Genomic DNA, 15,240 nt, shown 5'->3' with positions numbered 1-15,240 from the left:
GACCGCGGGGCCCCCTGGATCTGTGGGGCCCAAGGCAGATGCACTGTTTGCTCCCTGTAACGCCAGCTCTGACAATGTAAGGCCCTAGGCATGTGCCTCTTGGGCCTATCCTTTAATCCGGCCCTGCTAGCAGTGCCTTAGACGTCACTAGGCATCTTAGTGGTAGGTAGATAAATTATTGAACATTTATCCCATGGGTTTGATGAAAGGAAAGGTAGCCAATAAAAGAGTAAAAAGTGTATTGGGGAGGGGTCAAGATTAGCAGCAAGGACATTGGGATAAGGCAAGGGGGTGGGGAGTTCAATGATTTGCAGATGAGTGTAATAGATAGAATTTCCAAGGATCATGATAAAGAGTATAAATTATAATACCTTATTTTTCGCTCCATAAGGCGCACTTTTTCCACCCCCATAAAGGGGGTGGAAATAAGGGTGCATCTTATGGAGCGAATAACCCCCCCCCCTCGCGTTACCTTTTTTTTTTCATTCTGCCGCCCTCCCTCGCTAGACGGGGCTGCCTTCCTGGTCCCGGCAAGCAGAGATGGCTGACGCAGCTCGAGTCCTCTTCTTTTCCCTTGCAGCGGAGCAGCGCACAAGGCTGCCTGCCTGGTCCCGCGCCTCTTCCCAAGTCTGGCCAGTAACATCCTCATGTTCCAAGTTAGTGGAGTTCTTATTGATGCCCTCCCCAGCCCAATCCTACACCAAATCATCACATATGGGGCACAGACCATGAAAATCCAGTACTGGCCTTAGCTCTTTAATTTACATTCTTCATTTTCTAATTAGAGATCCTCTATGTTTATCTCATGCTTTTTTGAATTTTTCATCACCGTTTTCCTCTCCACCACTTCCCTTGGGAGGACATTCCTAACATTGTTGCTGAGTCTTCCTCCCCACAACCTTTTGGTTCAAACCCCTTACCATTTTCGTTGCCTTATTCTGGACCACTTCAAGTCTTTTTATATCCTTCACCAGATACGGCCTCCAAAACTGAACACAATACTCCAAGTATGGCCTCATCAACACCTCCCTTCTTCTGCTTTCTATACAGCCTACCATCCTTCTGGCTACAGCCACCCCCTTTTCATACTGTTTAGATGCCTTTAGATCAGGGGTGTCCAATGTCGGTCCTCGAGGGCCGCAATCCAGTCGGGTTTTCAGGATTTCCCCAATGAATATGCATTGAAAGCAGTGCATGCAAATAGATCTCATGCATATTCATTGGGGAAATCCTGAAAACCCGACTGGATTGCGGCCCTCGAGAACTGACATTGGACACCCCTGCCTTTAGATCCTCAGACATAATCACCCCAAGGTCCCTCTCTCCATCAATGCTCCCTCAGATTTCTACCCCCCAAATGCATCACTCTGCACTTTGCATGAAATTTTAGTTGCCAGACGTTAGACCAACTCCGGCCCTCGAGAGCCCTATTCCAGTCGGGTTTTCAGGATTTCCTCAATGAATATGCATGAGATCTATTTGCATGCACTGCTTTCAATGCATATTCATTGGGGAAATCCTGAAAACCCAACTGGAATAGGGCTCTCGAGGACCGGAGTGCCCTACCCCTGCATTAGACCATTCTTCCCACTTTTGTAGATCCTTTTTCATGTTTTCCACTCCCTCCGGGATGTCCACTCTGTTACAAATCTTGGTATCATCCGCAAAAAGGCTAACCTTTGTAAAAGAGGCCCTATATGTTTTTTGATCCCAAATAGCTCTTATATTTTTTTTTGAAGGCTTGTGAAGCACGTAAGCTATTTGATGTGGCCTCTCAAACTCCCCCCCCTCTTTTTACAAAACCACGATAACGGTTAATAGTGCAGGGGGCCACACTGAATGCTCCGTGCTGCTTCTTGCTCCTCTTTTATGTTTGTTGACAAATTTGGATAATATAGATGAGGTGTAAAAGGATTTTCTTTTTTGTATTTTTTTTTTCTTTTTACCTAAACCACATTTTGTGATCTGAACATTATTGTAAATTTGCATAAATAAAAAAAATTATAAAAAAAAATTGTTAGAGTAATCAGTATGATAAGATGCCATGGTTAAAGTCGAGCATAGTCAGAAGAAAGTGACATTTGGAGCTTGCCACCATGATGTGAAACACTGCTGGTAGTAAATTAATAAAGCTGCAGGTCCCAGGATTCATCTAAATTAATACATCGCCTGATGCAGGTGTGAGTGGAACACAGCACAGTCCAAGGCCAAGCCAAATATGCAGCCAGAGCTCAGGCATGTAATGTGTCATATGAAAACACATAGAAAATGAGTACCTTTGGGTCACTGCTGCCACCCCCTCCCCCATCAGGAATGAAGTTCACTTGTTCCTGCCCTAGTGTTGCTGCTCAATGGAAATAGCCGCTGAGACTTCCCAAGGCCGTCTCGCAAGACTGCCACAGGAGTCCTGGCAGCCATGAGATTTCTCCTGCTTATGCTGGTGCCAGTCTCCAGTCGCTCCTGCATATGCCAGCGCCAATCTCAAAATGGACACCAGGACCTCGTGCAGCAGTATTGCGAGGCTGCCATGGGAAATCTCGGTGGCCTTTTCCACTACCAAGGATTGGGCTGAAACTGAGCAGTGAATTTTGAATACTGATTCAGTTTCAGTCACCTTCTACTGTTATATAATTACTCTGTCTTCACTGTATGTAATAAAGTAGAGTTACCTAGAGCAGTGGTTCCCAACCCTATCCTGGAGGACCACTAGGCCAATCGGGTTTTCAGGCTAGCCCTAATGACTATGCATGGAGCAGATTTGCATGCCTCTCACTTCCATTATATGCAAATCTCTCTCATGCATATTCATTAGGGCTAGCCTGAAAACCCTATTGGCCTAGTGGTCTTCCAGGACAGGGTTGGGAACCACTGACCTAGAGAACTAAACCCAAATTCAAATTGATATGTGAAGAAAGACTCACTTCTACAACTTAAATAGAACAGGTAGTAAGAATTGTAAACATATGACTTACTACAGTTTCAAGTTTTCAAGTTTATTAGATGGCTTGATTAACCGCTTTAGACAAAGTTTCTAAGCGGTGAACATTTAAAAAGCTACATAGCTTAGGTAACAAAACAGTCCATACAATTAATAAATAAACTTATTATACTAAAAATTAACATTGTTTAACAAAAGGAAAGGAGGGATGAAATACAATTTGTAAAGTAAAGAGGAGACATCAAAGGGAAATACAAAAGGGTAATAAGACATTTGGGGGAGTAAAATAAGCAATGCAATAAAATAAAAAATTAACTTGCAAACGCATCTCTAAAAAGGAAAGTTTTTAATTCGTTTTTAAATTTTACAAACTCTTTCTCCTCCCGTAAAAACATAGGGAGGGCGTTCCATGTTTGCGGTGCCGTACAGGAGAAGATAAATTGTCTCCTTGTATTGATAATTTTTAGAGAAGGAATAGATAAAAGATTTTGTTCGCTAGATCTCAAGGTTCTCTTTGCAGAATAAGGGATAAGTAATCTAAATAAAAATGCTGGGGTCTTATTATATAAAGTTTTAAAAATAATTGTACATAATTTATGCGTAATTCGGTGCATAACAGGAAGCCAGTGAGCCTTTTTAAGGAGTGGTGTTACATGATCAAACTTTTTGGATTTTGTTATTAATTTAATTGATGCATTCTGAATGATTTGTAGTCGTTTTATTTCTTGTAAAGCAATTCCTTTAAATAGGGAATTACAATAATCGATTTTAGATATCACCAGAGAGTGAATAAGTATATTTAGTGCTTTAGGACAGAGAAATTTAGAAATTGAACGAATTTTCCGCAATCTGTAAAAGGATGAAACAGAGCCAAAATTAGTTGTCACAGAATCTCTGACCTGCGTAGTTATGAATCTTTCTTTAAAAATCATGGCTTCTGAAAACTCTGAAGAGTTAAACAGGGGATACTAGAATATAAACCTTTGTAAAAAGTGCTGATAGGAAATGGAGAATCCATTCCTTCATCCAGAACAGAAACAACAAGGGCAGACAGTTTGGAGTCACTATGGGTTAAACTGACAGGAGGGGAAGGAGCTGACATCAAATTGGGACTGTACTATCGCCCACCAGGACAACCAGAAGCTAACGACCTGGACCTGGAGGCCGAACTGAGGCAGGAGTGCAAAAGTGGAAGGGTGGTGGTTATGGGAGACTTCAACTATCCGGGAATAGACTGGGACATTGGACACTCAAATTGCACGAGAGAAACTAAATTCCTAGAGGTGATAAGGGACTGTTTCATGGAGCAGCTAGTCACGGAACCAACGCGAGGGGAGGCCACTCTAGACCTAATCCTCAACGGGCTAGAGGGACCCGCAAAGGAAGTGGTGGTACTAGCACCATTAGGGAACAGCGATCACAACATGATCCAGTACAAATTAAACATGGGAACACCAAAGGTGAAAAGAACCACAACGACAGCACTTAACTTCAGAAAAGGAAACTACAAGGACATGAGGAAAATGGTAGGGAAAAAGCTCAGAAACAGCTCAGGGAAGGTGAAGACCGTAAAGGAAGCCTGGACACTGCTTAAAGGCACAGTGCTCGAGGCACAAGACCTGTACGTCCCAAGGTTTAGGAAAGGGAGAAAAAAAAATCGAACTAGAAACCCAGCATGGATAACAACTGCAGCTAAAAAGGCGATAAGCGACAAGAAATCATCCTTCAAGAAATGGAAAAAGGAACCAACAAAGGAAAACCAGGAAGAACACAAAAGACACCAGAAAAAATGCCATCAAGAGGTCAAGAAAGCAAAGAGAGAGTATGAGGAAAGACTGGCAGGAGAAGCAAGAAACTTCAAACCCTTCTTCAGGTATGTGAAAGGGAAACAATCAGCCAGAGAGGAAGTGGGACCACTGGATGATGGAGACAGGAAAGGAGCGATAAAGGAAGAAAAAGAGATAGCTGACAGGTTAAACAATTTCTTCTCGTCAGTCTTCACCAGAGAGGACACATCCAATATCCCAGAACCCGAGGTGTTTATAAACGGAGAACACGACGAAAGACTGATTCAACTAGAGGTAAGTAAAGAGGATGTCCTCAGACAGATAGACAGACTAAAGAGCGACAAGTCACCAGGCCCGGACGGCATCCACCCAAGGGTACTAAAAGAACTGAGAAACGAAATAGCAGAGACACTTCAACAAATATGTAACCTCTCCCTAAAAACTGGGGAGATCCCAGAAGACTGGAAAATGGCAAATGTCACGCCCATCTTCAAGAAGGGATCAAGGGGTGACCCGGGAAACTACAGGCCTGTGAGCTTGACCTCGGTTCCAGGAAAGATGATGGAAGCAATGGTAAAGGATTCAATCTGTGAACACATAGAAAACAATGGACAACTGAGGGCGAGCCAGCATGGCTTCAGCAAGGGAAGGTCGTGCCTCACGAACTTGCTGCACTTCTTTGAGGGAATAAACAGCCAGATGGATAAGGGGGAATCCATAGACATCATTTACCTTGACTTCCAAAAAGCCTTCGACAAGGTACCTCACGAACGGCTACATAAAAAGCTGTGGAATCACGGGGTGCAAGGGGATATCCACCGATGGATCAAACACTGGTTGGCAGGCAGGAAACAGAGGGTTGGAATAAAAGGCCAATACTCAGACTGGCAATGGGTCACGAGCGGAGTTCCGCAGGGGTCAGTGCTGGGACCTCTACTGTTCAATATATTTATAAACGATCTGGAGACGGGGACAAAATGTGAGGTTATCAAATTTGCTGATGACACCAAACTCTGCAGCAGGGTTAGAAACACGGAAGACTGTGAAGACCTGCAAAGGGACCTAACGAGACTGGAAGACTGGGCAAACAAGTGGCAAATGAGTTTTAACGTACAGAAATGCAAAGTCATGCATGTAGGGAAAAAGAACCCGATGTTCAGCTACAAAATGGGGGGAACACTACTAGGGGTGAGTAACCTTGAAAGGGACCTGGGGGTGATGGTAGACACATCACTGAAACCATCGGCACAGTGTGCGACAGCCTCAAAGAAAGCAAATAGAATGCTGGGCATCATCAAAAAAGGTATCACAACCAGGACAAAGGAAGTCATCATGCCGCTGTATCGCGCAATGGTGCGCCCGCACCTGGAGTACTGTGTTCAATACTGGTCGCCGTACCTCAAAAAGGATATGGCGGTACTCGAGGGAGTGCAGAGGAGGGCGACTAAACTGATAAAAGGTATGGAAAATTTCTCATACGCTGACAGGTTAAAAAAGCTGGGGCTGTTCTCCCTGGAGAAGAGGAGACTTAGAGGGGACATGATAGAAACTTTCAAAATCCTAAAGGGCATAGAGAAAGTGAGTAAGAACAGATTCTTCAAACTGTGGGGAGCCACAAGCACTAGGGGTCACTCGGAGAAGTTGAAAGGGGACAGGTTTAGAACAAATGCTAGGAAGTTCTTTTTTACCCAGAGGGTGGTGGACACATGGAACAAGCTTCCAGAGGAGGTGATAAGCCAGAACTCTGTACAGGGGTTCAAGAAGGGTTTGGATGGGTTCCTGGAGGATAGGGGGATAGAGGGGTACAGATAGAACTTGAGGTAGGTTATTGAATTGGTCAGTAACCACTTCACAGGTCGCGGACCTGATGGGCCGCCGCGGGAGCGGACCGCTGGGCAGGATGGACCTCTGGTCTGACCCGGTGGAGGCAACTTCTTATGTTCTTATGTTCTTATGTTCTCATGCACTGATGTAATATTTTCAGTATACTTAGCAATTTGTCCAATCTACTAGGACCCCCCCCCCCTCCACCAACACCACACACACACACAATTATTAAATCTGTTTTCCTTTTTGGCCTTCAGGTGGCAGCATAATGCCCAAAGTCCCAACACAGAGAACAATGGGCCAGCAAGTCAAAAAACTTGAACACCTATTAATACTACTACTACTACTATTATTAATTATTTCTATAGTGCTACCAGCTAAATTTCAGGCCAATGCTCAGAGGACACTCTCTAAAGTTAAAAGAGGATAGATTCTGTACAAGCATAAGGAAGTTCTTCTTCACCCAGAGAGTGGTAGAAAACTGGAACGCTCTTCCGGAGGCTGTTATAGGGGAAAACACCCTCCAGGGATTCAAGACAAAGTTAGACAAGTTCCTGCTGAACCAGAACGTACACAGGTAAGGCTAGTCTCAGTTAGGGCATGGTCTTTCACCTAAGGGCCGTTGCGTGAGCGGACTGCTGGGCACGATGGACCACTGGTCTGACCCAGCAGCAGCAGCAATTCTTATGTTCTTATGTTCTCTACAATTCAAACTCCTCTTACTGACCTACAAATGCACTCACTCAGTTGCACCTCACTATCTGTTTTCGCTTATCTCCCCATGTCCCCCCTCTCCCGTGAGCTCCACTCAGCTGGTAAGTCCTTCCTATTTGTTCCCTTCTCTTCAACTGCCTACTCCAAACTCCGTCCCTTCTGCCTTACTGCACTATATGTTTGGAACAAGCTGCCCAAATCCCTAAGGCAGGCACCATCTCCGGCAGTGTTCAAGGCCCAGTTAAAAGCCCACCTCTTTGAGAGTGCTTTCGACTCCTAACTCCTCTCACCTTGGGTTCTGAATAGAGAATGACACGGTGGCGGGTTACCTGCGGCTAGCCGCGTTTAGCCGCGGGTAACCCGGCAAAACGGGGAAGAAAAAATAGTGGCCTCTGCGGGATGGGGACAAGGCCATTCACCACCCCGTGACGCGGTGAATGGACTTGTCCCCGCAGTGAGGCAATCAAGGATCACGCGGTCCCCGCCATCTCCCTCCCTCCTCCTTACCAACCGGTTGAATTTCTGCTGGTCCGCGCAAAAATAAAGCCTCCTTCCTTTTCCCCTGCTCTTACCGCCATGCTCATGCTGCAGCTACTAAAGCCAACAGGAAGTCTTTCCAACGTCAATTCTGACGTCGGAGAGGACGTTCTAGGCCAGCCAATCGCTGCCTGGCTGGCCCAGAACGTCCTCTCCGACTTCAGAATTGAGTCAGAAAGACTTCCTGTCGGCTTTAATAACTGCAGCATGAGCATGGCGGTAAGAGCAGGGGAAAAGGAAGGAGGCTTTTTTTTTTTTTTTTAGCGGCAGGGAGACAGCAGGCTGGCTTTGGCTAGGGAGGGAGAAAGGTAGGCTGGCGGGATTCGGGGGTGGGGGTGGGACAAATTGTGGAAGGCAGTGAGAGGGACATAGGAAGAAGGCACTAGGGGCACTAAAGACATGGGAAGGAGGCACTGGGGGCACTAAAGACATGGGAAGGAGGCACTGGGGGCACTAAAGACATGAGAAGGAGGCACCAGGGGCACTAAGGACATAGGAAGGAAAGAGGGAGGGAATAGAAAGGGACAATCCTTGGGCCTGAGTGCAGAAAGAAAGAAATGAAAGAAAGGATACACAGACAGAAGGAAATGCAATCAGAGACTCATGAAATCAATCACCAGACAGCAAAGGTAGGAAAAATGATTTTATTTTCAATTTAGTGATCAAAAAGTGTCAGTTTTGAGAATTTATATCTGCTGTCTATATTTTGCACTATATTTGTCTATTTTTCTATAGTTACTGAAGTGACCGAGCTCGCTGAGATGGGGCAGAAACGGGGTTTTTAAATTTTAGTCCTAGTAGTTTGCCGGTCCACAAAATAATTCTTTTGTTCCTGCCGGTCCATGGGTGTAAAAAGGTTGAAAAACACTGATGTAGAGTATGACGGCTTTCTTTTTCGCCCAGCCGCACGCGTTCAAAAAGCCGCGCACGCGCGGCTGCTCGAGTTGATCAATCTTCTCCTCTCCTGCAACTTCCTGTTTCTGGTTGCGTAAGAGGAGAATATTGAACAAATGAGCAGCCGCGCGTGCGGCTGGGCGAAAAAGAAAGCCGACATACTCTACATCTAAGGTGAGGTGGAGGGAGGGAGATGGCGGAATGCTGCAATCGGTCGGGTGTCTGCTGTTTTTGTATCACTGCCTGCCTGCGCTCACGTTCCAGATCCTCCTGCATTTTTAGTGTGCACAATTGACCTGATTCGAGCTATAGATGAACATGGGGGACACGTCATTGCAAGGGAGGACAAGTCAATTGATTTATTTTATGTTCTGTTTTTACAGATTCTCAGTGCAGTAGTAGTAGTGGCAGGACTCTTTTCTGTCTTCATGGTGTTTCGCAGTACTGAGGCTTATATGGATGCTGCGGGGATGGTGACGGGGCGGTGAATGGGATGGCAGTGGCGGTGATGGGGCGGTGAAGGGAACGGCGGTGACGGGGCGGTGCAGAGGATGGTGGGCCGGGGACGGTGCAGTGACGGGGACAGATTTTTTCCCCGTGTCATTCTCTAGTTCTGAATCCCCAACCCTATATGCCATGTCTGTCTGTCTAAGTTAGATTGTAAGCTCTTCCGAGCAGGGGCCATCTATAAATGTCAAAATGTATAGTGCTGCGTACACCTTTCAGTGCTATATAAATGATAAGTTTCCAAGTTTATTTAAAATTTTCTATCCCACCCTAGGGGGAACCTTCAGGGCAGCTTACAATCTAAAACAAATTATAATAACAATACAATATAAAAATAAAAACTGGCATAATACATAAAATTGAGATTCAGGGGACAGAAATACAAAAAATTATAGCAAAGTGAGGGAGGAAAATAACATTGGGGACATTCTTCTGTTTTCCAATATACCAGCAGTGCTACCCATTAAACCTGAGAATATGCGTCGGAAAAAAGGTATGTTTTCAGATTTTCCTTGAACTTGTCAATGGAAGTTATTGATTTAAGTGTCAAAGGTATGGAATTTCAATACTTTGGGCCATTGACATGTTCATGGACTATTTCTGTATGCGATGGAATTATAAGTAGTGGCTTATTCATAGATCTTAAATTTCTACCAGATATATAAGGCCTGAACAAACGTGCTAGGTAGAATACTGTGGGAACAGCGCTGAAAAATATCTTCCCAATGTTCAGCATTAACAGCATGCAAATCATATGCATGCTATTAGTGTTACAAACTGGGAAGTTATTTTTCGGTAAGGAGCTGGAACGTGCCTGGTGTGTGCGCACAAGAGCTGCATGGTAAGCAAAGCTTTTGACCACTGGCCTGTCAGATGCCTCTGGAAAGCCCCATGAAAAAACAAACAAGCTTGTGCAGCATATGTCTCCATTCCCCGCCTGCCTTCTTCCCTCCCTTTTCACACCCCCAAGACCACTGGCAGCTGCTGTGTTGCACTGCAGTGGTGGCTGTGCTCCAGCCACCCTCCGTACTTCCTTTCAGTGCCCAGTGCTTTACAAACTGCCAGCAGCAGTCCCAGACAGTCTCGTTCCAGCACTCCAGGGTGGCTGTGGTGACCAAAACCACCTGTTACAAGTTAGAACAGCAGTATGCGGGGTAGTTAGAACCAGGGTCTTTCAATATACTAGAATGAATTGTTGAAAAAAGTAGAATGTTGTTTTGGGAGACTCTGTTTTTCCTGATGCACAACCAAAAAAGTAGATAAGTGGCTTGCCAGACGTCAGACAAAAGCCTGGAAATCCTAATGCCAGCTCCAAGATAGAGTTAGGTTTCCTGTGGTAAGAGTACAGTTTCTGTAGGTGCGCTGTTTCTGAGACTTGGGAAGGAATAGCCAAGTAGCTTGTTTGACTACATTTTCATGCTATTAGCACTGAGCTTTAGCGCATTATGCTGTTCCCTGGTCTCATGCCCTCTGAACATGTGTGCAGTCTAACACCAGCGTTAGGTTTATGCCCTATATTAAGTCAAATTTAGAAGCATAAGTTTTCAGCTGAAAAATTTTTTTAAAGTTAGGCCTATCATTCATTAAACTAGATTTATGAGCCTAATGCTAAGCTCCAAACTTTTCTTCTTATTCTAAATTCTCCCATTGCCAGCCATTTTTTTTTATTGTTCTAATTGTAGGAGTTTAGTGAAATATGAGCCCAATATTGGAAGCAATTTAACCAAGCAGGAGAGCTGGCTTGTGCCTGTCTAACTAATAGTATTCATTAGTGCTTCACTGAACTGAATATCAGCACTAACTGCCTTGTATTATCCAGTTAGTGCTGAGGGGAGGGTACTTAGCTAGTTAGCAGCAATGTTCAGACAGGTAAACAGTTAAAGTTAGAATAGCAAAAACACTTTCCTAACTTTAGCTGCTGAGCTAACTGGACATCAATCTAAATAGTGATTAGTTCACCCAGTTAATGTCTATGTAGCGATATGAGGGGTCTCGGGTGCACCCTCTCTCCCTCCTCCGAAGACCCCCCTCCGCCCCCCAAACTAACCTTGGATATATCTGGACATCCATGGAGTTTCTGGGGAAACATGTACCCTCACCTTCCAGGTCCCTCTACTGACCTCCATCCCTGATCTCAATTCCTCCTCCCTTGCAGAGATGCCAAGCTACCCAGTTCCAGGCTGGAGATTTTGGGAGAGTCCTGGATTTCAGACCACCCCATCCTAGTGCATTACGGGACTTGCAGCACTGATTTCAATGGGCAACATCAGATACTAGAAATTCCACCTGCTTTGGGATGTAAGCTCAGAGGCAGGACTGGCCAAAAAGTCTCCAGCCTGGAACTGTGCAATTTGGCATCGCTACCTGCCTCCCCCAGTCTACCTTGGATATTGCTGGTGGGTTAAGGAGTTCTACAGGCAAAAGCAATGCTCACTTGCTTCTGCCAATTATGGCTCTGGCCTCAAAATGGCTACCTCAATCTCTAGTGGCAGTCTTGCGGTATTTGCTTGTACTGCAAGGCTGATGCTTGAGTTTGCAGTGTCCATTTTGAGGCTGGAGACACAACTGGCAAAAGGGTGTGGTCATCGCTTCTGCCTGTAGAACTCCCTAAACCACCAAGGATATCCAACAGAGGCCCATGTGTGTGTGGGGGGGGGATTACAGGAGCTCTAATTCTCTTTAGGGAGGAAGCCTGGGGGAGGGGGAAGTGACAGGGAATGGTTGTATGGGACCTGGTCATGGCTTTATTTCTCCTTGGTGAGAAGGGTGGGCATTGAGATCCAGGGGGGTTCAGGGATTTGGAGGAGATGAAGGCACTTGCTTCCCTTATACACATTCTGGCCGTTATTCAACCTGGGCCTGCATCTAAGGAGGGTCTGTATAAGGTCCAGCAGCCAGCACATGCCAGCATGGCCCTGGATATTCAATGCCAGTAACCAGGTATGGCCTGGCATTGAATATCAGAGCCTAATTCTGCCCTTGATGATCAGTGTTTAAAAATACTGACTGCCAATGGTTGAATTGACTGGTTTGAGTACAGGGATGTGAAAAAGCTTTTGCTCTCTCCTAATTTCCCCTATTGCACATTTATCATACTGAATAATTTCAATTTTTAAACAAAATTTAATATTAGACAAAAGAAACCTGAATGAACACTACCCTATGTAATTGGATGAAATACAGTACTGGTAGTTTGATTAATTTATTTCCAGCTGTGCAAGTCATTAAACCTCAGTTATTATCCAGCGTTACAAAGCATTGTTTTATCCTCATACAGGAAAGGTGTAAGTCTCTTTAAACTGCCCTTTCTGCTTCTTTTGTTGTTTTAACATACAACTAAAACAAATCAAGAAATATGCTATTGAAAGTGAATATTCTTTATTGCCGTACATATCCTTTTTCTGTCTAGGCTGTCCTGGAGCAAAGAAGAATGAGTTTCTGACAAGCGTCCTGGATGCTTTATCTACAGACATGGTCCACGCAGTCTCTGATTTGTCATCTTCCAGCAGGTGAGCAGATTGTCAGGATGGTTCGGCTAGAGGGCAGACTACGCATCCGCCTAGGTCACAGAATTTTGGAGTGGCGGCACAGCTCTGGTGCACACAAGAACCTTTCCCCTCTTCCTTTCTTGCTGCTGGTCTACCACTGATGCCTCCCTAACTTCTTCCTAACCATATGGAAGATTAAAGAAGCATCAGCATTGAGTGGGACGTGTAAGGACATATCTGCACTGATGTACCATTTTGTCTCTCATCCTCTGACTAGACATCTGCCTCAGGGCAAATGCAGGTCTATTTGTACAGTGCCCGTACAAAACTGATGCTTCTTTAATGTTCTGGCCAAGTTAAGTTACAGTTAATTTATTTGATATACTGCATTTCTTAACAATTGTAGTCAAATCAAGGTGGTTAACAAAGTTAAAAACAATGGGTACAAGATTTAATAATAATAACTTTATTTTTATATACCGCTATACCACAAACAGTTCAAAGCGGTTTACAGAGGAAGAGACTTTATACAAACAGCGATATAACAGAAAGCTTTTCGAAGTTACATTAATATGTTAAGATACATTAGTATATTAAGATTGGTCAAATTTATCTGGAAGTGGTCTAAAAGTACATCAAAGCAGGATTGGGGTCAGAGAAATTTATCAAAGAAATAAGTTTTGATTGACTTCCTGAAAGTTTGATAAGAAAGTGCGTTTGAGATAAAGTTGGTTAAACATTTGTTCCATTTGCCTACTAGGAATGATAATGTTCTGTCAAGGAATCTCTTGTAGATACAGCCCTTCAAGGATGGAAAAGCGAATAAGTACGCACTGCGTGTACAGGTTGTGCCTGCAAATTCGAAATGATGAGACAGATAGATTGGGGATGATCCTGATATGGTTTTGAAGCAAAAGCAAGCAAACTTAAAGATGACCCTTGCTTCCACAGACAGCCAGTGTAGTTTGTTATAATACAGGCTTACATGGTCTGATTTCTTGAGGCCATAAATGAGACGAATTGCAGCGTTTTAAAGGATTTTCAGTCATTTGATGATTTTCTTGAACAATCCCAAGTATATAACATTGCAGTAGTCTATGGTATTTAAGATCAGGGTTTGGACTAGCAACTGAAAAGAGAAGAAATCAAAATAATGTTTAATGGTACGAAGTTTCCATAGAGTGAAAAAACATTTTTTAACCTCAGCGTTAGTGTGGTCTTCAAAAGTCAAGCTACAGTCCAAGGTGACTCCAAGGATTTTGATTGTAGGGTTAATTGGGTAATCTGACCCATTTAGGGCTCCTTTTACGAAGCCACATTAGAGGCTTTATCGCACGCGGAAAACTACTGCCTGCTCAAGAGGAGGTGGTAGCGGCTAACGCGGCCGGCAGTTTAGCACGTGCTATTACGTGCATTAAACCACTAACGCGCCTTCGTAAAAGGAGCCCTTAGTTTCAGGGAGGTATTCGTGATCTTGATATTGGGACTTGATATTAGTTTTTTCTGAATTTAGTTTTGATTTGAATTTTAAAAAAGACAGGGGAAAGACCGTTACTGTAAACAAACTGGGACAAAAGGATATTCAGGGAAGGGATGAGTTACAATATTTATAATGGAAAGGGGAAATTAATAAAACAAAGGAAAACACAAGAGGTTAAGAGGATAAAGGTTTTGTTTTGTTTTGTTTATTCCAGGATAGGAAGCATTTGTAGGGATTCACAGTCAAAAACCTTTCTGAAATAATAAGCCTTCAGCTGTGACTTGACGACTTTAAGAGATTTCTTCAATCTCAGATAAAGTGGTAACGAGTTCCAAAGGCTCAGGGCCATCACTGAAAAACTTGACTCGCAGTTAGCTTCCAGGAACATTTGTTGAAATGAAATTATGGTACAGTTAACAAATGCTGAGAAGAGGAATGAAGATTTCTTGTTGGTATGTAAAGAATCAGATGACCAAGCCAGGGGCGCTATTGAGAGAATGGGATGGGAGATATGCTGAATTTAGGAAAAGGGTAGGGAAGGGGAAATAAGAAATTAGGGTTATGGAGGAGAGGAAGAAATATTTGATTATGGCTAGGGTGTCCAATATCCTTGGCCGTCCCTGGAGTTTGTGCATATGACAAAATACAAACTGAAGAAAAACTTTATATTGAATTATTTGTGTGAACTTTAGAACTAAAAGGCACATATGGAAGCGATATGGATTGCTCTGAAAAGAGAAGATGGAACTTCTATCTACGTGGGTGTAGTCTACAGACTTCCGACTCAATCGCAGCAAATTGATAAGGATCTGATTGTGGATATCCAAAAGTTTGGAAGGAAAGAGGAGGTTCTGCTGTTGGGAGATTTCAACCTGCCGGATGCGGACTGGAATGTTCCGTCTGCGGAATCGGAAAGAAGTAGGGAGATTGTGGATGCCTTTCAAGAGGCTCTGCTCAGACAAATGGTGACAGAACCCACAAGGGAAAAAGCGATATTGGATCTGGTCCTCACAAATGGAGAGAGTATCTCTAATGTTCGAGTAGGTGCTCACCTGGGAAGTAGCGATC

The 15,240-nt window shown here is 44.0% G+C and overlaps 1 protein-coding gene across 2 annotated transcripts in view; it reads left to right on the top strand.

The window, feature by feature from the left end:
- The window catches only part of SMOC2 (SPARC related modular calcium binding 2), a 265,441-nt gene that overhangs the window by 232,971 nt on the left and 17,230 nt on the right, over positions 1-15,240 (top strand). For both annotated transcript variants that reach the window (XM_033938643.1, XM_033938642.1), the window contains exon 10: positions 12,614-12,713. In XM_033938643.1, the coding sequence (XP_033794534.1) occupies positions 12,614-12,713 (100 nt within the window). The remainder of the gene's footprint in view (positions 1-12,613; positions 12,714-15,240) is intronic.

This window comes from Geotrypetes seraphini, chromosome 3 (genome assembly GCF_902459505.1).
Source record: "Geotrypetes seraphini chromosome 3, aGeoSer1.1, whole genome shotgun sequence".
NCBI classification, from domain to species: Eukaryota; Metazoa; Chordata; class Amphibia; order Gymnophiona; family Dermophiidae; genus Geotrypetes; species Geotrypetes seraphini.
Note: the sequence above shows the minus strand (reverse complement) of the source record. Positions and strands in the feature narration are given on the sequence as shown.